The 24,466-nt window shown below is 33.3% G+C and overlaps 1 protein-coding gene and 1 long non-coding RNA gene across 7 annotated transcripts in view; one reads left to right on the top strand and one right to left on the bottom strand.

Annotated features, from left to right (window-relative positions):
- FMN2 (formin 2) overlaps window positions 1-24,466 on the bottom strand; it is a 426,622-nt gene that overhangs the window by 335,750 nt on the left and 66,406 nt on the right. For 3 of the 4 annotated variants that reach the window (XM_031966950.1, XM_031966953.1, XM_031966952.1), the window contains exons 3-4: window positions 6,600-6,747; window positions 4,363-4,374 (exon numbers count right to left, since the gene is read on the bottom strand). In XM_031966950.1, coding sequence (XP_031822810.1) covers window positions 4,363-4,374; window positions 6,600-6,747 — 160 coding nt within the window. The remainder of the gene's footprint in view (window positions 1-4,362; window positions 4,375-6,599; window positions 6,748-24,466) is intronic. The other variant, XM_031966951.1, reaches the window with a different exon arrangement.
- LOC116423367 overlaps window positions 1-24,466 on the top strand; it is a 158,728-nt gene that overhangs the window by 115,523 nt on the left and 18,739 nt on the right. Inside the window, exons 3-5 of one of the 3 annotated variants that reach the window (XR_004233958.1) lie at window positions 6,321-6,392; window positions 6,610-6,730; window positions 15,959-16,497. This is a non-coding gene — a long non-coding RNA (uncharacterized LOC116423367). Of the gene's footprint in view, window positions 1-6,320; window positions 6,393-6,609; window positions 6,731-15,958; window positions 16,498-24,466 lie in introns of those variants that run through there. The other 2 variants (XR_004233956.1, XR_004233957.1) reach the window with 2 other exon arrangements.

The raw sequence follows: 24,466 nt of genomic DNA, 5'->3' as shown, positions 1-24,466 counted from the left end.
ATATGTTTACTGATTGATCTCTTGTTTTTACTAGTCTACCAGTGCCTTTTAATTGAAATTTAAAACAGACAGTATCTTCAAAATTCCTTATATGGACTAACTGGCTTCTGAACTTATTGAAATCACTGAAATTAAAGAGACAGCTATGACACGTTTTAAAGATTTGACAGGATGCTTCACTTATTATCTTCTTGGAGCAGTATGGGGGGGGAGGCTTTCGTCTTTGGAAATTGATATTTGTCATAAATAGAAAACAAGTATTTTGAAGGTAAGAGAAGAACTGTCTCAATTTTATACTTTTATTCCATGTACCAGCTATACATGATTGGCATTCACCAAATGTTTTCTGAAATAGTGATTCCTTATAGGAAACAGAGAAAAAAGATTAGAAAATTATTCAGGATATTTATAATTATTACAATATCTTTACCTACTAGTAAATTTATGCCTTTACAATTTAAAACTCCATTGTTCCTATGGAGAACAGCCTAAAGTGAAAGCATAAAAATTTATCATCATAGTGGCCATAAGAAACACATAATGCCATTAAGATCATTTTTGATGATTTCCCATAGTGAACAGACACTGTTAATAAAAAATGGATTTTCTCTCATTTTAAGATTGCTAAACTCAGAAGTAGGGATTACCATTATTATTGAAACCTGGTTTTTAATAAAGTACTTTAACATCAAAGCTGAACTATAGTCAATATTTGATGGCAAAGCTGGGTCCCAATAATACTTATTAGCTTTTTTTAATCAAATATTCATAAAGTACATTCCAGATTTATTTTCATAGTGTTGGACTTGGTATTCTTCCAGGAAAAATAAATTCTGAACTTTCATGGCAAGTAAGAGTCTATATCACAATTAGCAAACAAGAGACTGGATTATAAAGATATACAGATCTATATGTAATAATCAATGGAATAAATTATAAATACATACAGTTTAATACACTGATCTTTAACACCTATCATTAGTTTTCTAGAGCTTAAATGACTATGTTATTGGTTCATTATTTTCTTCCAATCATGATTCTCTAAAATTAATTTTAAATCTCAACAAACCTTTTCATTCTAAAATATACCTCAGTAAAACAAACAAACAACACTGGGTGTGATTTTTTTATGAGCCAAGGGCAAAAAAAGATTCTTAATCAGAACAAAATGTTTTTGAATAAGGAGTAAGTATGCTGGTTTTAAAGTTAAACTTTTGAGAAAGGGAAATAAGAGAAATCAAAGATGAAATTAACAAAAGAAAGGGAATGAAAAAGAGAGGATTAAAAGAAAGGAAAATTTTATATAGTTATTAAAATGGTAATTAAAAGAATTTCAGACTAATAACAACCAGATTAAATATTGCTTAAATCATTGGTAATACAAGGAATGTAAATTAAACTGTTTCACTTCATACTCATATTGATAAAAAAATTTTTAAAAAGACAAAAATAGAAATAGTTCATTTTGGAGGCTCTATGAAAAGACAAGCAAACAAAATAGTAAAGATGTAAACTGAACCAACCATTCTCAAATGTAATTTGGAATTATGCAAACAAATGACTAAAATTTCACTCTGTTCCAGAGATAACTCTGCTAGGATTCTATCCCAATGAGATTAAATATATAGAATTTTCAAGGTATATCAAAAATTCATAGCATCAATTTTTATATGAATAAAGAACTAGAAATAAACTCTGTAAAGAAATTTTGCTGCATGCATGTAATGGAATATGGCTGCAATATATGGAAGATGGATATGAAGGTTTTAGAGAAACAAAAGAAAACTTATGTGGATTGATGCAATGAAACAAGCAGAACTGGGGAAAATATATGCTACTTCTACAACCTAATTGTTAACTAAATTAACAAGACTACAAAATTTAGTGCTATCTAACCATCATAACCAAGCTCAGTCCTAGAGAAGAATTAAGAAGAGATGTCTCTTTCTTGTCAAAAGTAGGAAGCTTTGACAGTAGAATATTCCTTAAGCCATCATACAAGGCTGATATGTGCTGATTGATCTTACTGCACTGACCTTCCCACCCCCTACATTTAACAATAACAAAAACTTCATTATAGGACTTTTCTGATTTTTTTTTATAAAATGTGAATTTTATGTAAAAATAACTTCCACAAAATATATTTAATCAAGCAATGAAAGCAAATATAAGTGAATATTTTAAAAGTGAAAACAATAGAAAAGAAAGGGAAAATGCCAACAGGAAGTTAGCTGAAAATAAGAATTTGTGAGAAAATAGGAGAAAATGAGAGGGGAAAGATAAGAAAAGAATAAAACTAGAAGAAGAGGTAGAAAAGTAAGAAAAAAAGGAGAGAGATTAAAAGAAAGAAGAAAAGGATGATGAAGGAGGCGAGAAAAGAGAAGGGACAGTGAAAGGAGGAGAAAAGAGGAAAGGATAAACAGAAGGAGTGGGAACAGAGAAAAAAGGAGTTAACAGAAAGGGAGGAAAGAGAAGTATGGGGTGAGGTATGTAGAAGGAAAGGAGACACAAGAAATTTAGCAGAAGAAAACAAAATAAAAGGAGTGGAACTGTCCATTAGCTGACTTCTTCATAAAAGGATATGCAGACTCAAGGCTACAGTAGTTTGGACAAAAGTTTCTGGCACCATCTGCTTAGCTAAATTTCTGTGATCACCATAGGTAGATGTCATTCCTCCTCTTTTCCAAATACTTATTTTCATCATGATTTTTCCACAAACCAAATTTTAAGATATTTGTTGACTCAAATTCTCTCTCTCTCTCTCTCTCTCTCTCTCTCTCTCTCTCTCTCTCTCCATATATATATGTTTACTTAAGAACAGAGATCCTGTCTCACTTCTTGAAATATTAAATTAATTTGTATTCTCCATACCACCTTGCATGTAATATTCCATCTATAATTATGTCAAATTGCTGTAGCATTCTACAGCAATTTTGTAGTCACCATTTTGACTTTTTGTAGTCACTATTTTTTATTTTGTGATTTTGACCCTTTTGTAGTCACTTCAGTATGGTTACTTTAGAATGATCTAAAAAGGAGAGAACATTTTTGGTCCTTTTGGAATTTGGCCAAAGAAGAAAAAATTGGGAGAGAAAGAGAGGAGGAAGAGAGGAGAAAATTGGAAGCAGTGAATAAAAGTAAGCATAGAGAAAATGGAAACTAAAAAACAAAAGTAAAGAAAAATAGATTTTTTTTTCTTTAAAAACACTTCTTCAGCTTTATCGATACTAAATATTTAATGCCTTTCACAATATGATTTTATCCTCCCTGGACAGATTATACATTGCTCCTCTCCACTTACTCTAGAGTCTAGTCAAACTAGCTATCTTGCTGTTCCTTACAGAAGACAGACTATGTCTTATTTCAATATCTTAAGCTCACATATTCTTAGAATTCATTCCCAACTCATATCTATTTTTAAAAATACTTAATTGCTTTCAAAACTTAGCTCAAGTGCTTTGATGTGAACCTTTTCCTGATATCTGTCTCCCCTCCAGCCAGCTGCTAGTATCTCTCTCTCTCCCCCCCACCAAAATCCTCAAATTTATTTACACTATATTTTGCATTTACTTATATGTATATGTGACTTTTTCCCAACAGATTTTGAGCTCTTTGAGGATACTGCTTCATTTTTTTTTGTCTTTTTATCTCTAGCACTACTAAATTGGTATATAAATAATAGAAGGCAACCAAATACTTGTTGAATGATTGATTATCCATCACCAAAAATTGTGTAGATACCATGATGGAGAAATTTGGAACACATGAAGCACATCTATGTAATATCATAAGATCAAAAGCCTCTATATAGCTAACCCTTATTTTTTGTTTCTGTTTGTAAGTCTTTGTGAGAGAGCTCCCACACTCAAAAGTTGACTCAACTGCTTCAACTTCATAGGATTCATGATAGCTTCAATATCAAAGTTATTATCTTGGGAGAGTTAGAAAAGAGAGCTTAAAGAGAAGAGAGTGATAACGTATGGAGAAAATATGAGCTAAGGAAAAGGTAGAGAGCAGGACACTAACTAGTAGAAATTAACAGGACATATGATTACTACCCAAAATAAATCTGGGCAAGCTTGGAAAGGAGAGAAAAGCATTGGTCCAGATTTGCCAAGATGTTTTCCTTACAGCAGAAGTTTGTCTTATTCCCAAAATTAGACAAATGATCATTAAACTGTGTGTGTGTGGGTGTGTGTGTGAGTGTTGACAAAAAGTTATGTATGTGTTTTGGGATTCCAACTCTCCAATGCCTGTAAATATTTATAGCACTGTACAAATATTAAATGGTATTATATTTCTGAATTTGGGATAAACTAGGAAAAATGTTTCAACTAATAAATTAAAATATTCTTTACTTACCTTCAGTATCCTCTACAAGGATGCAAATTTTAAAGAGAGACAAATTTGATGCATTAAATTTTTTGTATTATAGCTTTGTAGATTGTATCAAATAATAAAAATTGATAATTATTCTGAAAAATATTGTTATATAAGTTTAATAGACTTTTAAGAGAAAAGATTTCCTTAATAAATAAACTGAAGCCTAGATCTTCATCAATATATTTTACTAAGAATTCACAAGGAATAGAGCATCAAATATAGAAAAGCTTTTAAAAATCACCTTTCAGATGCTCAATTTAAAAAAAAAAATCAAATAAGATCAATAGAAAGATGGGGAGAAAGAAAAACCAAAATAAAATTGATACATATATAAACATCATGATCAGCATGTTGTACAAACAACTATGTTATCAGAGATTGTTGTATAGTAAATAAACAGAATGATCTTTTTTTCAATCTAGAAAATGCTATTTGTATCACTTAGATATTTCTCACAAATACTTTATGTTATATCACAGATATTATAACTGACCCTATGAACAAAAAATGCTTTTCCTCTTAAAGATTTATACGTATTTTATGTTCAAATTATATGACCAGACTCTCTTTCTTGACTTGCTAAAAATACCTATCTTGGACCACACACCTTGATTTCTTCCCTACTGGTGACCTATTTTCTATATATCATCTACTACATTCCTGAGAAGATGTTTCTCTCTAAGGAATCATTTGTAATCGTATTACATTTCAGAGCATGTAGCAAAAAGACTAATCTCAAAAAGCAGCTCCTCAAAGGAATGATGGGCAAAGAAAGGTGAGCATAAACATAGCTAGTGTCTTTCAAAGAATATTTATTGCATAGGGTGATGACAGAAGGTGTTTTCTAAGATAAGTGGCAAGGTCATTTCTGATATAATAGGCAGATTCAAGTGATCCCTTACAGAGTTGGTTCAGGAGTTATAATAGAACTTTTACCAAAATTGAGTCTTTCAGAAAAGTCAGAATTCTTTCTGGGAAACATAATGGCAGCTGAACATTATACAATGCTAAAGTAGACTGGTTTAATCATTATTTTTTTTCCCACTGTAGAAACCTATTGCTGATTTCAAATATTAAAAGAAGCTACCCTGTACCCCACCAAGAAAGTTCAGGATTTAAGGTTTTTCTTTCTGTAGTTTGTCACCCTATGGATAAGTCATATTCTCAGTTCATTTAAGGATCACTGACCCCTTTTAGATAAGGTCATGAAGAAAATTCTGAGAGAGAAGGGGGGGGGGAGAGGGGAAAGGAGGAAAGGAGAGAGGGAGGGAGAAAGAGAAGGAAGGAAGAAAGGAAGGAAGAGAGAGAAAGCAGAAATCAATGAGATTCATAAACACATGATATCAAAAGTCAATTTTATGTCTGCCATTTTCTCAAAATCTGGGATGGCAAAATAAATTCACTAGAATTTAGCATAATTGTGATTACCTCCTATATTTATCTCTCCAGGAATGAAGCTGATAGTAACTTTCAGCTATATATATAGCTTTGTTTTGCAAAGTCTTTACATATAGTATCTCTTTTGATCATCTCAAAAAATCCTGTGAGATGAACAGTTCAATTAATATTACAACTTTTAAATTGATGAAGAATCACTGAGGGGATTTGTGAGGTCACATAGAGTTAGGAAGTATCAAAGTAAGATTTAGAACTTAGGTCTCTTCTACTTCCAAGGTCAGTGGTTTTATTTGATTTTGTTTGGATTGCACCATGTTGTCTCTGAAGGGAGATCAGCCTATTTTCCCAAGTCATAATACATGTATTTGAAGAAATTCACTTTGGGCCACAAGAGGAAGAAAAAAGAAATAGAAGGTGAAAAAATGACTAATTGATTTATTTAAAGAAAATGTAACCAGTATATAGTACCTGAAATAGATAGCTAGGATAAAGAAAACATATAATTTTTTCCCCTTATTCTTTTTTTCTCTCTCTTCTAGTCTCCAGATAGGAATTTGGAAAAGAGGACTACATAGAGGAAGAAAAAGGAAGGGGGTGGAACCTGAGGCAAGGTAGGATGGGACTGTCCTTGGGTGTCTACTAAAAACCATGGAGAGTGGAAAACTTTGTTCCCTATTCAAAGATGGATAAATACCCAGTGAAACTTCTAAATCCATCAATATATTTGTCATTTCTTAAATATTGCATTGTAATGATTGTTATTCCAAATATCCCCTCCCCAAATGAGGTCAACATAAGTTATATCGTCAATATTCTACCTTCTTCAAGCTCCTTGGGCCCATGTTCTTCATCAGGAGGCTTAGCTGGAGACCAGACACGGGGGATTCTCCTTGGAAACTGCTCCTCTGTGTAGTCCAGAGAATGTGTGGGTTGACTGACTGCAGCCCAGGTATAAAGTTGATCTTGCTGTAGTAAATATAAGCATTCATGTATTAATGCAAATATAATTTTAAAAATAAAGAATCAAATAATATTCTGTGGTTATTGATAGAAATCATATACTAGAAAATTCTATGTAGAAAATAGAACCATAGTTCTGAAGTTGGAAAAGTTCCAAAATTTGCATTTTATAGAGGAGAAAAGTGAAATCAGATTATTGGTGACTTGATCAAGATCACTTAATTAGTAAGTATCAGAAATAGTATTTGAATGTCCTATACTACAGAGCTAGTGTTCTTATAACTGCACCATGCCATTTCCCTAAAAGACATCTTTATGTAAGATTCAGAAAGTAAACTAAAATAGCCTTCTCCAATTTTAATCCATTTCTTTCCTTCTGCCTTCCTTCCTTCTTTCTCCTTTCTTTTTTCCTTCCTACCTTCTTTCTTTCCTTCCTTCCTTCCTCTTTTTTCTCTTCCTTCTTTTTTTTTCTTCTTTTTCTTTTTCATTTTTTCTTTCCTCCCTCCCTCTATCCCCCTTCATCTCTCTCTTCCTACCTCCCTTCCTTTTTTCCTTCATTCCTTTTTTCCTTATTCCCTCCTTTCTTTCCTTCCTTCCTCTATCCCTCCTTCCTTCTGATGCAAATTGTTTTCCCCTTGACTTTTGGGGGTGAACTTTGAGAGTTCTGGACAATTCACGGTGGCTAGGAGATATTTTGGATGTTTCAAAATAAAAGTAATTTTAAGACTACATAAGGTACCTACTTATAATTTTATCAAAATAATGTTTCACCACTCAAAGGTTCTATAGCAAGAAACACATATGCCCTCTGTTCAGTTTAACTGCTCATAAATTTCTACTTCCTTATTATTGTTTGATAAATATTAGATATGTATGTAGCAGAAGAGGAGGGAAACTTTTATAAAGAGCTTGTTCTCATCATCATAATTGAGAACTGAAAAGCTCAATGGTTTCAACCAAGAATTGGTGATGGATCACAGATTAATATAGAGCTGAAGCAGGAAGAGACTTCAGAGCCTTTGAGTCTAAGCCCTTCCTCTTATGAAGAAACTAAGAACTAGAACAGTTAAATACCCAAATACCTCACCAATTCTGAAAGTTTCAATAGGTTCTGAGTCTTCATGTAATCTAAGCATCATGCTTTTAGAAAATCACTCCTAATAATTTTTTAATGTTTTTTATTGTAAGAAGTTTATTTTTAATGCACTATGCTTTATGAATCATGTTTGAAGAGAAAAATCAGAACAAAAGGGAAGACATATGGGAGAAATAAAAAAACAGAAAAAAGATGTGAACATAGCATATGTTGATTTACATTTAATCTCCATAGTTCTTTTTCTGGATGCAGATGGCATTTTGTGTCCAAAATTTATTGGAATTGCTTTGGATCACTGATCTACTGAGAACCAAGGCTTTCATATTTGATCATCACACAAACTTGCTGTTATTGTATACAATGTATTCCTGATTCTATGTTTTGTTTAGCATTTGTTCATGTAACTCCAAGCCTTTCTATAATAAGCTTGTTCATCATTTTTATAGTATATAATATTCTATTACCTTCATGTACTACAACTTGTTCGGCCATTCTCCAATTGATGGGCATCCACTCCTTTTCCAATTCTTTGCTACCCCAAAAAGAGCTGTTACAAAATTTTTTGCACATGTGAGTCCTTTCCATTTTTTATAATTTCCTTGGGATATAGATTCAGTAATGGCACTGCTGGATCAAAAAGTATGCACAATTTTATAGCCCTTTGGACATATTTCCAAATTGCTCTCCAGAATGGTTGGATCATTTCACAACTCCACCAATAAAACATTAGTGTCCCAGTTTTCCCACAACTCCTCTAGCATTTATCATTTTTTTCCTGTCATCTTAACTAATCTGAAAAGTGTGAGGTATTACATCAGAGTTGTTTTAATTTTCATTTCTCTAATTAATAGTGATTTAGAGCATTTTTTTCATATAACTACATATAAATACCTTTAATTTTGTCATTGGAAAATTGACTGTTAATATCCTTTGACCATTTGTCATTTGGGGAATGACTTGCTTTTTATAAATTTGACACAGTTCTTTATATATTTCAGAAATGAGACCTTTTTTTTCAGAACCACTGGCTGTAAATATTTTTCCCAGCTTTGGACTTCTCTTTTAATCTTGTTTCTGTTGATTTTGTTTGTGCAAAATTCATTTTAATTTAATGTAATTAAAGTTGTTTATTTTGCCTTTTATAATGTTCTAGTTCTTCTTTGGTCATAAATTCCTCTCTTCTGCAAAGATCTGATAGGGAAATTATCCTTTGTTCTCCTAATTTGTTTATGATATCATCCTTTAAACCCAAATTATATACTCATTTTGATCTTATTTTGGTATGGGGTGTGAGATGTAGGTCTATGCTGAATTTCTGACATTTCTTCCAGGTTTCCCAGTATTTTTTTTATCAAATATGAAGTTCTTATTCCAGAAGCTAGAGTTTGGGGGTTTATCAAATACTAGAATGCCTTGATTATTGTGGCATGTGTGTCTACTTTATTTCATTGATCCACCACTCTATTTCTTGGCCAGTACTAAATAGTTTTGATTACTGCTGCTTTATAATATAGTTTTAGGTTTAGTACTGCTAAATTACCATCATTTGCATTTTTTTATTAATTTCTGTGATATTCTTGATCCTTTTTTCTGTTCTTTTTGTTCTTCCAGATGAATTTTGTTATTATTTTTTCTAATTTTATGAAATAATGTTTAGTTTGATTGGTATGGCACTGAACAAGTAGACCAGAACTGTCATTTTTATTATATTAGCTTGACCTAGTCATGAACAATTGATATTTTTCTAATTGTTTAGATCTGATTTTGTATGAGAAGTGTTTTGTAATTGTGTTCATATAGTTCTTGCTTTTGTCTTGGCAAGTAGGCCCCCAAGTATTTTATTTTGTCTATAGTAATATTAAATGCAATTTCTCTATCTCTTGCTGCTGAGACAGTAATACATAGGAATGCTGAAGATTTGGTATATTCACTTCCATTTTATGGAAGAGTTCATCCCATTCATATTAAAAGTTATAATTACCAGCTCTGTATTTCCCTCCATACTATTTTCTCCCCTGTATATACTCTTTCCACCTTAGTCTTTAGTAGTGCTTTTTTACTCATCCCTTCCCTACTACCTTATCCCCTATCACTCCTCTCTCCTTCCTAGTATTTTTTTTAACCCATTCTACCCACTACCTTATTTTCTATCACCCTTCCCCCTTTTCTTAGTGTTTTTTAACCCACTCCACCCACTACTCTATTTTCTATCAACCTTTTCCCCTTTCTCTTACCTTTTCCCCTAAAGTTACTGCCCTCCCTTCTATCCTATCCCTCTCTTTTCTTTTTTCTTCTCTTGCTTCTTTAAAGGGTTATTTAAATTTCTTTACCCAAGTAAATGATGAAATTATTCCCTCATAAAGCCAAAATTGATGTGATCAAGCTTGAGACAATGCTCATCCCCTTTCCTTTTTTCCCTCCATTGTAATAGGTCTTTTGTACCTCTTCATCTGAACCAATTGTCCCATTATACCTTCTCTTTTCTCTTTTTCCAGTACAGACTTTTTTCCACCCCTTAATGTTTTTTTTTTTCTTTGATGTCATCACATCAGGGACTATTCATAACCTCACCCTCAGTCCATGTGATACTCCCTTCTGCCAACCCTGATGACAGAATTTCAAGAGTTACAGATATTGTTTTCCTATCTAGAGATGTATACAGTTTAACTTTTAAATATACATATATATATATATATATATATATATATTTCCCTTGTTTTTCTTTTTATGATTCTCTGGTGTCCTGTGTTTGCAGATTAAATTTTCTGTTTAGTTCTGTTTTTTTCAATAGAAGTGATTGAAAGTCTCTTACTTCATTGAAGCTCCATCTCCTTCCTTGAAAGATGATGCTCAGTCTTGCTGGGTTGTTAATTCATGATTATAACCCCAGGTCCTTTGTCTTTCAAAATATGGTATTCCAGGCTCTCCATTCCTTTATTGTAGAAGTTGCCATATCCTGGGTAATCCTGACTGTTGCTCCTTAATATTTACATCATTTTTGTTTGGAAACTTGCAGTATTTTTTCCTTGAGATTATAATTTTGGAGTTTTATAACAATGCCCCGTAGGCTTTTTCTTGTGGGATCTCTTTCCAGAAATAATCCATTGATTCTTTGAGTATTTCCCCTTCTATTTCTAAAATATTGGGACAGTTTTCCTTAATGACCTCTTGTAGAATGCTATCTAGGCTCTTTTTTTGCTCATGGTCTTCATGTAGGTCAAGAGTTTAAAAATTATCTCTTCTGGATCTATTTTCCAGGTTGGCTGCTTTGCCAATGAGTTATTTCACATTTTCTTCCATTTTTTCATTCTTTTTAGTTTGATTGATTCTTGCTATCTCACAAAGTCATTAGCTTCCATTTTCCCTGTTCTAGTTTTTAATGTGTGATTTTCTTAAGTTAGCTTTTGTACCTTTTCCCATTTGGTTTATTCTACTGTTTAAGGAGTTTTATTCAGACAATTTTTTTCCCTTTCTTTTCCCAACTGTTAACTCTCTCATGCATGTCTCTCATTTCTTTTCCTATTTTTTCTTCTGTCTCTCTTATTTGCTTTTTGAAGTGTTTTCTGAGAATTTCCAAGAAGCCTCTTTTGGGCTTGAGAAATCTCTTTGAGATTTCTTCTGTGGATATTCTGTCCTCATTTGAGTTGTATTTTAGTCTGCCCTATCACCATAATAGCTTTCTAAGGTCAAGGTTCTTTTCTTTCTTCTTCATTTGGTATCTCCTATTCTCTTTACTTTTAAGGTAGAACTCCGCTCCTGAGGTAAACGTGTCATTGTCCCAAGCTTCCTGTGCAGCTCTGAGCCTTGGCTTTGAGCATAGGAGCCTCTTGTGTTTGTAGGGAGTAGCTTTATCTGCTCTATTCAGAAAACAGCCTGATTTCCCAAAGTTTACCTTCGGGACCTGGGACTGGAAGCTGCCCCCCTGATTTGCTCCTCTCCTGAGCCAGGAATAAGAGTCTTTGTTGCTGATTTACTGTGATTAAGACCCTCATCAGCTTTCCAAGAGTCTTTCTGACTTGGGATATACAGCCTTTTCAGTGAGACTGACTTTTCTTGAAGATTTTTCAGTTTCTATTGAACTGGAGAGTAGTTCCATTCCATCTGACTGTTCAGAAGCTTGATTTCATGTGGTTTTCAAGAGAAACTGGGGACAGCTCAAGCAGCTTCCTGACTTTACTCTATTTTCTTGGTTCCACCAAGATAGACTCCACTCATGTTTTTGCAATTTTCCTTATCCTTTCTGCCCAGAGTCATGCAGAAATAGGGTAAGAATGCAAGTACTCCAACTCCAGATCTAGTATTTTACATTAAGGAGAAAAGATAGGAGGAGTTTGCCTTGCACTGAGCTGATAAAATCACTGAGATTCCAAAATTTACAAGTCCTTTCTTCTACAATCCCAGCCTTCACTTAATTAGTGATTAACAACACCATTATGATAGAGACAAAATGATGTCGGCATTGTAAATAGTTACTACCATTGACTACCAGTCAATACCAGGTATTCACTGACTTTTTTTATAACGGAAGGCCAACATTGGTCTTAGGGGAACCCAAAAAGTGTGTGTGTGTGTGTGTGTGTGTGTGTGTGTGTGCACATGCACATATACATACATATATATTTATATATGTCTCCATTCATCAGTATCAGAAAAAAAATTGAACTACTATATCAATAGAAGCATCCTCAATCAATCAATGAACTAATATAATCTGTTATTATTATAATATTATTAATTCCATCTTCTTTTAGCTATTATTCATAGATTCAAGACTTGTTCTCCATTTAGTAATGTCTGACTACTATTATTTCATAATTCATTATTCACCCTAAGTAAATACAAATATGAAAAAGGAACATAATTGCTTAATTATTTTGGACAAACCAGGCTGACAAGATTAAACAATGATGACTGGAGATCTGCTGGACATGTGATATCTTTCAACAATCCCTTTTGATAATGCCATGTAGGGACAGGGACTAGACTCATCACTGATCTAGAGAATTGCTAAATGAGGAATCTCACTCTATCAAAGCAGGTCAGTACTTTCTGTGGAACTTCTAGCTTTTGAGAGCCACCTATCACACTTAAAAGGTAAAGTGATTTGCAAAGTGTCAAAAAGAGTAAAAGGTGGCATTTAAACTCACATCTTTATGGATAGATGATAGCAAAGTAGATAAAGCATCAGACGTGGAGTCAGGAAAATCTGAGTTTGAGTGACCCTGAGCAAATCATTTAACCTCTTTCTATCTTAGTTTTCCCATTTATAAAGTGAGGACAATAATAGCAGTAATTTGTAATGCGGTACCAGAGCAATGTAGTATTTGATTGTATTTATCCTTAAAATGTCATGATAGCACTTCCCTTACCATCTGCTCATATTTTTGTTTCCATCAGTGAAAACAATGAAGTTTAAATAATTAAACTCCACTACATCCCAGGGTTATTGTACTTACAGAATAATATTTGCAAAGCATTTTGCAAACCTTAAAGTTGTTATGGGCCAGAATTCTGAAGTTGAAACAAAGGATTCTTACAAGGTACTAAGTCAGTGGAATTAATAGAGACAATAGTTATCTAATTTAGCATGGTTCAGTTATGATTGATTTAATCCCACAAGGAGATGTTATGGACCAGAACTTGAAACAAGGTACTAAGTGGAATTGAGGAGACAGTGGTTAAATCTAGTTTAGCATTGATTTAATCCTACAACAAATAATGGTTTCCTAGTGATATGATTGGTTTATACTCAGTGTAGAGCATATCAGCTAGAAGCCTCAGCCAGGGAGATTCAGAGAGAAGGCAAAGGACTGGCGGCAGGAGCTTAAGCTCTCAGAACCAAGGGGAGAAATTCAATTCGATCTCTGATCTTCCTGGTGGCTGGCCAGGACTCCTGCACTTCCTCCACTAAGACCAAAGCCACACTGAAAGGCTCTCCAAAAAGCTGCCTAGCCCCAGGAAGGAGATAATAAAGGATCTGATCTATAAGAAAGCTAACTGGGCTCCAGGAAAGGAGACAAGACTTTGAAGGAGACAATAAAAGAATTGGACTTTAACACCTGGCTGTACTTGTAGTGATTACTGAACTGAAATGAAGGCTACTCCCAGAGACCCCAAGAAATCTCAACAGAGAACATTACATTTTAGAGAAAACTTAGCATAAAGTAATGTATAAATGTGAGCTATTATTATTTCATCTTCTTTTAGTTATTATTCATGGATTCAAGATTTGTTCTCCATTTAGTAGACAATCATATCCCTCCAAGGAAATATACTTTAAAATAAAAAAGAATAAAACAAACCCCCCACAATACTTTGCTTTTCTAAAATAATTAACCTCAGAATATTTTTTTATATTTATTTATTCTTTTTTTTTTTTTTTTTTTTTGCTAAGGAAATTGGGGTTAAGTGACTTGCCCAAGGTCATACAGCTAGAAAAGGTTAAGTCTCTGAGGCCAGATTTGAACTCAGATTGGGACTCTTTGCACTATACCAACTAGCTGCCCCAGGATATTTTTTTTATTTATTTATTTGTTAAAATAGCTTTTTATTTACAAGTTATATGCATGGGTAATTTTACAGCATTGACAGTTGCCAAACCTTTTGTTCCAATTTTTCCCCTCCTTCCCCCCACTCCCTCCCCTAGATGGCAGGATGACTAGTAGATGTTAAATATGTTAAACTATAAATTAAATACAAAATAAGTATACATGTCCAAACCATTACTTTGCTGTACAAAAAGACTCAGGATATTTTTTTAAATAATGAAAACAATAATATTAGCAAATGGTGAGAAGTTCAACCATAACATTTTAAAGGTAAATATAATCAAAAACCACCTTGTTCTATCACTCTTCAGTTAGTAAAAGAAATTCTATAGTAGAAAAAACATACAGGTTTAGGAGTCAAAAAACTTAATTTTAAATCTTGGTTATTATAAATAATAAACAGGATGATTTTAGAAAGGCCTAGAAAGATTTATATGAATTGATGCTGAGTAAAACAAGCAGAACTAGGAAAACATTATACACAGCAACAACAAGACTGCATGATGATTAGCTGTGATAGACTTGGTTCTTCTCAATGATTCATTGATCCAAAGCAATCCCAGTAAACTTTGAATGGAAAATAATTCCATCCACATCCAGAGAGAATATAAGGAGATTGAATTTAAATCATCATATGTTATGTCCACCTTTTTTTTTTCTGTTTTTTTTCTTGTGGTTTTTCCTTTCAATATGATTCATATAGAAATGTAAAAATTGAATGTGCATGCATAACCACCAAAAATGTTGTTTTACATGTACCTGGAAGGAATGAATTTTTTTTAATTAAAATTAAAAAATTTTAAAAAGACAAATCATGATCTTAGGATGACATTCTAAATAATTAAGCCTGGATTTTCTCATTGAGAAATGGAAACAAAAGGAAAGCAGATGTACAAGAGTTAATCTGACTAAAATCTTTAAGTACAAGAAATACAGCAAATACAAATTCTCAATTATGCATTACAGCACATATTAAGTGTATACTATGTGCAAAACAATACAAATTAGTTCCTAGTTTCTTAAAGCAAGGGTGACAGAGATAACTATAATATATAATGATACCTATTTGAATGCATTCATTAGTTATAAAAACAAAGTTATGCAGGAGGTCTAAAAGGTTATATAGTAAATGTTTGTTAAATAAGATTATAATTATATCATATAGCCAAATTTTTGTCTAAATTCTTTTCAATTTCTCTGAAAAAGAGCCAATTGAAGATGAGCACAATTCTTCCTCTCCTTGTTCATTGCTAAGAAATTTAAGCACTTAACCTAACTCATAAATATATATAGTAGATTATTTATTACCATTACTAATAAAGTAATGATGAATTCAGATGATCTGAAACAATTAAATATATAAATGTAATGGCCTGGCCACTACAGGAAAACATCTTGGAATTACCTAATGAATATTTAATGGGAATAGGTATTCTGCAAAATAATAATATCGAAAAACTTTTTGAGTCTCTTTTTTCAATAAATCTGATTTTATTTTGGGTAGCTAAATAGTGCAGTGGATAGAGTACCTAGCCCAGGAGCAGGAAGACCTAAGTTTAAAATCTGTCTTCAGACATTTACTAGAAGAGGAAAAGGAAGAGAAGGAAAAGGAGAAAAGGGAGGAGGACGACAAGGAGAAGGACCAAGAAGAAGTAGTAGACAATTACAGGAGAGAGTGAAGAAGGAAGAGAAAAAGAAGGGAAAGAAGAAACTAAGACTGTGACTATTAAATCTGTTTCATAGCATAAACTGGTAGTAATGTGCATGATTCTTAAAAGAAAAATTTTGGAAAATAATGATACTATGTACTTAGGCACCTAGTTACCACCATTCTAATATTTTAATTTCTAACTTTTAGTTAAAAGAATCAGAATAAATGTTAAGACTTTGTAGCATAGGAAAAAGTTGTACATGATAGAACCTGAGGTAAAAAAGAGGCCCTTAGTATTTCTCTTTAATAATCAATAAAGCACATTAACAAAGGTTATTAGATAGCCCTCTTGCGAGACACCTTAAGAAAGGGACAAGAAAAAAAGTGATTTAATATTTAGTGGGAGTGCTGTTCCTATATATCTACATTCTGACTTAAATTACTTCCTCTCACCTCTACAAGGTCATTCCATCTCTTATAAGTATTCCTCTCCTAACATGCCAAACAGAAAGGACAATTTATGTAATCTACCTTGCAGTACCAATGATCAGAAGGAATCATGGAAAAGATGGTGGAGTAAAGACAGGAATTTGCTGAGCTCTCTCCAAAAACCATTCCAAATTCCTTTAAATAATGAATCTAAATACATTTTAGAGCATCAGGACACACAAAAAGATGGAGCGAAACATTTTCCAGTCAAAGACAACTTAGAAGATGGGCAAGAAAGGTCTGTGTCATCATGTTTGAAGTAAAGCATACAGTCCTGAAGCAAGTTGAACCAGTACAGTACAGACCCCTCCTACAACCCTGTCTCTAGTCTGGGTCCCAGCACCAGAAAAGCAGGAAGAATGAGGCTTGCATCTCCGAGTCAATGTCAGTACAGGCAATTTCTTTTTCTTTTTTCTTTTTAATTATTATAGCTTTTTGGTTTTTATTGACAGAACATATGTATGGGTAATTTTTCAACATTGACCCCTGCAAACACTTCTGTTCCAATTTGTCCCTTCCTTCCCTCCACCCTCTCCCCTAGATGGCAGATAGCCCCATACATGTTAAACATGTTAAAGTATTTCTTAAATACGAATAAAAGTGAACATATTTATACGGTTCTCTTGCTGCACAAGAAATCAGATTTAGAAAGGTAAAAATAACCTGGGGGGGGGGAAACAAAAATGCAAGCAAACAACAACATAAAGAGTATAAATGATATATTGTGTCCACACTTATTTCCCAGTGTTCTTTCGCTGGGTGTAGCTGGTTCTGTTCATTACTGATCAATTGGAATTGAATTGGATCCTCTTATTGTTAAAGATAGCCACTTCCATCAGAATTGATCCTCATAAAGTATTGTTGTTGAAGTACATAATGATCTCCTGGTTCTGCTCATTTCACTCAGCATCAGTTCATGTAAGTCTCTCCAAGATTCTCTGTATTCATTCTTCTGGTCATTTCTTACACAACAATAATATTCCATAACATTCATATACCATAATTTACTCAGCCATTCTCCAATTGATGGGCATCCATTCAATTTCCCCGGTTTCTAGCCACAACAAAAAGGGCTGCCACAAACATTTTTGCACATACATGTCCCTTTCCCTTCCTTAATATCTCTTTGAGATAAAATCCCAGTAGTAATACTTCTGGATCAAAGGGTATGCATAGTTTGATAACTTTTTAACAATTTATCAGTTGGAGAATGGCTTGATTTCTTATAAATTAGAGGCAATTTTCTATATATTTTGGAAATGAGACCTTTTATCAGAAACTTTAACAGTACAGGCAATTTCTAGACACTCTAGACTTCTTAGCCCAGAGATACTAAAGACAACTTAGAAGGTTGACAGGAAGATAGAAGGGTGAGAGGGTATTGGGAAACCAGCAAACTAGTTGGGGTAGAGATGACAGCAAGTAGTTTCTGTAGGCCTCAGCTTAAGGAAGTCTCTTTACTATTATTAAAAAAGACTTTCTTACTTTAGCACACTTAGAACTTACAACCACAGTGAAGCAGGAACACTTCTCAGAATTGCAGGTCAGAAAAGAATACTTGTCTCTGAAAACAACTTGACACAAAAAAATGGAGTCCTATTTTTACAAAAGACTTAAAAACTAAATAACATTCTGGGGAAATGAGCAGAAAACAGAAAAAAATTCTGACCATAAAAGTTACTATGGTGACAAGGAAGATCAAAACACACCTTCAAAAAAAGATAACAAAGTCAAACTTTTTACATCCAAAGCTTCCAAAAAAAAATAAGAATTGGCTTCTAGAAGAACAAAAGGTCAAGAATTTCAAGGGAACTATTGAAAAATAGAAATCAAATGAAGGTAGGTTAGCTGTACCTGATTTAAAACTATATTATAAAGCAGTGGTCATCAAAACCATTGGGTACTGGCTAAGTAAAAGAGTAGCTGATCAGTGAACTAGGTTTGGTTCAAAGGACAAAACAGTCAATAACTTTAATCATCTAGTGTTTGACAAACCCAAAGATCCCAGCTTTTGGGATAAGAATTCATTGTTTGAAAAAACTGCTGGGAAAATTGGAAATTAGTATGGTAGAAACTAGGCATTGACCTGCACCCAACACCATATACCAAGATAAGATCAAAATGGGTTCATGAGCTAGACATAAAGAATGATATTATAAATAAATTAGAAGAACATAGGATAGTTTACCTCTCAGATCTGTGGAAGAGGAAGGAATTTGTGACAAAGGAAGAACTAGAGATCATTGCTGATCACTAAATAGATAATTTTGATTAAGATAAAAAGTTTTTGTACAAACACAACTAATGCAGACAGGATTAGAAGGGAAGCAATAAATTGGGAAAACATTTTTACATTCAAAGGTTCTGATAAGGCCTCATTTCCAAAATACATAGAGAATTGACTCAAATTTATAAGAAATCAAGCCATTCTCCAATTGATAGTCAAAGGATATGGACAGATAATTTTCAAAGGAAGAAATTGAAACTATTTTGTAGTCACATGATAAAAGGTGCTCCAAATCGTTATTGATCAGAGAAATGCAAATTAAGACAATTCTGGGATACTATTACACATCTCTCGGTAAGATTACATGAAAAAATAATGACTAATGTTGGAGGGGATGTGGGAAAACTGGGACTCTGATACATTGTTGGTGGAATTGTGAACAAATCCCACCATTCTTGAAAGCAATTTGGAACTATGCTCAAAAAGTTATCAAACTGTGCATACCCTTTGACCCCACAGTGTTATTACAAAGGAGACCCACATGTGCAAAAATGTTTGTGGCAGCCCTTTTTGTAGTGGCCAGAAACTCGAAACTGAGTGGATGCCCATCAATTGGTGAATGGCTGAATAAGTTATGGTATATGAGTGTTATAGAATGTTCTGTAAAAAAAAAAATGACCAACAGGATAATTTTAGAGAGGCCTGGAGAGATTTACATGCATTAATGCTAAGTGAAATGAGCAGAACCAGGAGATCATTATACATGGCAACAGCAATACTATATGATGATCATTTCTGATGGACGTGGCTCTCTTCAGCAATGAGATGATTCAAACCAGTTCCAATTGTTCAGTAATGAAGAGGGTCATCTACACTCAGAGAGAGGACTCTAGGAAATGATTGTGGACCACAATATAGTATTTTCACTCTTTCTTTTATTGTTTGCTTGCATTTTGTTTTCCTTCTTGAGTTTTTTTTTTCTTTCTTTCTAGATCTGATTTTTCTTGTGTAGCAAGATCACATATATTGGCTTTAACATATATTTTAACATATTTAACATGTATTGGACTACCTGCCATCTACGGGAGGGGGTGGAGGGAGAGAGGGGAAAATTTGGAACAGAAGGTTTTGCAAGAGTCAATGACGAAAAATTTTCCATGCAGATGTTTTGTAAACAAAAGGCTATAATAAAAAAAAAGAAAGAAAAATAAGCATTGGTCTCAGATGATGGAAGTGCTCAAAAAGGATTTTGAAAATCAAGTAAGAGACAGAGAGGAAAAATTGGGAAGAAAATTAGTGGTTGAAAAGAAAATTAAAAAAGCAAATACAAAGAAGAATGCCTTAAAAAGCAAAACTGGCCAAATAGGAAGGAAGATAGAAAAGCTCACCAAGGAAAATAATTCCTTGAAAATTAGGAATGAGCAAATGAAAGCTAATGACTTTATGAGAAATTTAAAAACAAAACAAAGCCACAAGAAGGAAAAAAAAGAACCTAGACATCTTTTAAGAAAATGTCAAAGAAAACTCTCCTGCTATTCTAGAATCAGAGAGTAAAAAAGAAATTAAAAGAATCAACTAAATATCTAAAAAATAAAATTAATGGCTGAGAGGAATTTATTTGGGGAATGGAAAAGGGGGAGAGGGAATGGTGTAAATTATGTGCCATGAAAGAGGCAAGAAAAAGCTTTTACGGTGAAGAGGTGGAGGACAGGAGGAAGACAGAGACAATGAGTGAATCTTACTCTCATCAGAATTGGCTAAGAGAGGAAATAATATATAAATTCATTATGGATATAGAAATCTAGCTTACCTTGCAGGAAAATAGGAGGGGAAGAGAATATGAGAAGGGGGTAAGGTAGCAGTAGAGAGGATATATTGGGGGAAGGGGTGGTCAGTGGCAAAACACTTTTGAAGAGGGTAAGAGTAAAAGGGGAGAGAGAATAGAACAAGTAGGTTGGAAATTCAGTTAGCAATAGTAATTGGGAAAAGAATTTTGAAGCAAGTTTTTCTGAAGTCTCATTTCTCAGTTCTCTGACTTGATTCCCTTTTCATTGTTTTATACTGAAGCCAATCTGGATAGTTTTCCATTCCCTATTTTTGTCCTGCCCTCTTCTTTCTCTATGCTACTCCTCACACTTTGCTGCAAGTTTGCATTTGAACTAGCCCTTTCTTAATCAGGCAGATTTTGTACATATATCAAATAAGCTAGTTGCATATAACTATCAATTAATTTATGCTACTTTGCATTACTCTGGATGAAATGTAACTATGTAACTCTTGACTCAATATGTATATCAGTAATACTTTTTTTTATTTAATAGCCTTTTATTTACAGGTTATATGTATGGGTAACTTTACAGCATTAAAAATTGCCAAAACTCTTGTTTCAATTTTTCACCTCTTACTCCCCTCCCCCCTCCCCCAGATGGCAGGATGACCAGTAGATGTTAAATATATTAAAATATAAATTAGATACACAATAAGTATACATTACCAAACCGTTATTTTGCTGTACAAAAAGAATCAGACTCTGAAATATTGTACAATTAGCTTGTGAAGGAAATCAAAAATGCAGGTGGGCATAAATATAGGGATTGGGAATTCAATGTAATGGTTTTTAGCCATCTCCCAGAGTTCTTTCTCTGGGCGTAGCTGGTTCAGTTAATTACTGCTCCATTGGAAATGATTTGGTTGGTATATCAGTAATACTGACAAAAGGGAAGCAGACTAATAATCTTTAGCAGCTTGAGGGGTGGAGGTCATGAGGGAAGGAGGGAAGGGTGGGTAGGCAGGAAATAAATTTTTTTTGGGGGGGTTAATTTGCCTTTTCTTAAAAGATTGCCCTATTTTAGCATTTCAAGAAATCAAACCACTGCCATAAAACAATAACATTGTTCATCTCTCCCAATAAAACTATAGTTTCTTCTATGATAGAAGACAACTCTTCCGTAATTCTCGCTATGTCTACTAAGATGCCTGGCACATATCATTTCAAAATAACTATATTTACTTAAATCTGCAGTAAAAGTCAAGTATACAAATAGCTTTCTTAGTTTTACATCTTACTACCCAAACACAGAAGGCACTTCTAGACCATTTTCAAAGTGGCATATGAAACCTGACAAAGTAAAGAATTTCTTTAAGGTTAAAGTGATTTTTAACATAGGACTCTCCCATTTTTAAACTTGTTATTGATATAAAGATGGCAAATTTTTGCTTTATAACTAAATATAAAGGAGATTTTTCAGTAAACTATTGGTCCCTCTGTTGGCACTAAAAACAATGTTTTAAAAAAAAAGAACTTTCAAGGATAGAGCTTCATTTAAGAAATCAGTTATATTAATTATTCCTTATGCTTCCTGTTGGTGATAATCAATGCATCAATGTAATAAGGCCTCAGGAACCCTGCCCAAATTCACATATCAAAAGGAAACCTAAAAATTTAAGTCAGGTATTAGGTACCTTGTGTCCTTGTCATTAAAAAAAAAAAAAAGACAAAATAAATGTTGAGACTTATATGATGACAATGTATGATTGCCTCAAAAATTCTGATCATTTGAAATTTCAAGATCTATGCTATTAACACTCAGTTGCATTATGAATAGCCAATAATCTGACTCATCAGAAGATAAAATTGGCATACAGAGGGAAAGTGTAGCCTAAGAGGAAAATATCAGAAATACAGAAAGATGTGCTCACCAATACAGAGTCATTTTATTGTTCCAAATATAATATCGTCACTTTAATACTGGACCTTTTGATTACCTATGATTTTATGAAAATATTAGCCATAAACTTGTGAGAAGCAACGTAAAAAGCTTTAAGCTTAGGTCTAAATCCTGCCTTTGGAAATTTATAAGCTATTTGACTATGGACTAGTTATTTAGAGTAACCCTTGGTTTTTCCATTTATAAAAACAGAAATAATACCATCAATAGCAATTGCCTTTAAAAGGGTTGTTATGAAATGAAATTATTATGTACATATTTTGGAAACTTTAATTAATTTTTATTAATCCATATGCATTTAATTAATTCAGACATTTTATTCACACAGTAATTACTTTTTTTTAAAGTGTAGAATGTTTGAAAGGCAGTTTGGAAATCAATTAGTCTACCTCCCTTATTATATAGAGAGAAATATAGGACATTAGGAAGAGGTGTTCACAGTTATAGTATTAGTTATTGTCAAGGCTAGAACTTACATTCAGATCTCTGAGCCTATACTCATGAAGATTGTAAACTAGATAGTATGCTAGATTTGGGATCAGAAAAATTCTGGTACAATTCTGTCTGCAACACTAGCTATGTGATTCAGGAGAAATCACTGAAATGATTATATCATTATTTTTCCCTTCTTGAAAATGGTCACGATACATAGTATGCTATCAACATCACAGGGCTCTTTTGAAGCTCAAATGAGTACTAGAAATGATGTCTTTTATTATTATATGATATGATTACGATTATGAGCCTTTGTATTAAAGTAATAACAATAGAAACTGTATTTATAGAATCCAGTGAAAATCTAAATAAGTATGTGCCACTGTATTAATTTAAACAAATTATACTTTTTCTTTGCTGAAAAATGTATAAGATTTTCATCTCTCTGTTGAAAAACATAAACATTATTTGTGTTATAAATTTTCAAGTACAGATATAATGCTTTTTCATGCATTGCTATATAAAGATAATTTTATTTTAGTGTTTCCTGGCTCAGATGAAATATTGAACTTTCCTCTAGAGAATCTAGGAGCAGTTGACCATGAAATAGGCTAGCAAAAAAGAAGGAGGGACAGAATACAATAATATAGTACAAAGGAAAGACCACATAATTTGGAAAGGAAGGACTTGGGCTGAAATGTAAGTTCCAATACCTACTTACTATGGGACCCTGGTTAACAATCTGTGCTTCAATTTGCTCATCTATCTATCTATATTAAAAAAATGAAGGATTGAATTATATACTTTTAAGTTCTTTCTAATTCTGAACCCCAAATTCCTAGGAGGAACAAGAAGAGACATGCTTATATATGTGTAGATTTTAAAAAATTAAAACTATGAGGAGTAAAATTTTGCTGTGGACTAGCAGCAGGGGAACACAATTTTATTCTATCCAGACAGTCTCCTTCAAGGTTAATCTTCCTTGAAGATTTCTATGAGTCAAGCCAACATTCCAAACATCACTGGGATCTTTAGTTCCTCTTGGGGCATCTTAATGGCTGAACATAGAAGTGTTGGGAGAAGTGGGAAGCAGCTGATAACTCTGATGACTATAACTGAGGTCACAGGCTCTAATGGCATTCTTGCACAAGGTTTGTATTCTTGTTGTAAAAGCTCCTTGAGGAAACTGGAAACTTCTAGACTCAGGAAGCTGAATGTTTTATTTTACTGAACAGATAAACAATTTGCAAAGGTCTTAGTTGGATTAACAGCTGTAATTAGGAATTCTGTGTAGTTTCATCTAGGATTATCCTGAGCTTCCTGATTGCCTTGGAATTAATCATGTCTTAAGTGAGTATCACAGAGTGCCTTGTTATGATTGCTATGGCTAGTTGACAGTTTTGTTTTTCCCAGAACAGTAATTATCTTTAACTTGAATAGTTGGAGGACTCTGTGAGGTGAATACAGAGCCACAGGAGTCACTAGCAGGTACTGTAATATAGGACATGCTTTGACTTACAGAGGTGGAAGCAGGAGATTTGGCATGATGGC

Source organism: Sarcophilus harrisii, chromosome 4 (genome assembly GCF_902635505.1).
Source record: "Sarcophilus harrisii chromosome 4, mSarHar1.11, whole genome shotgun sequence".
Lineage (NCBI taxonomy): Eukaryota > Metazoa > Chordata > Mammalia > Dasyuromorphia > Dasyuridae > Sarcophilus > Sarcophilus harrisii.
Note: the sequence above shows the minus strand (reverse complement) of the source record. Positions and strands in the feature narration are given on the sequence as shown.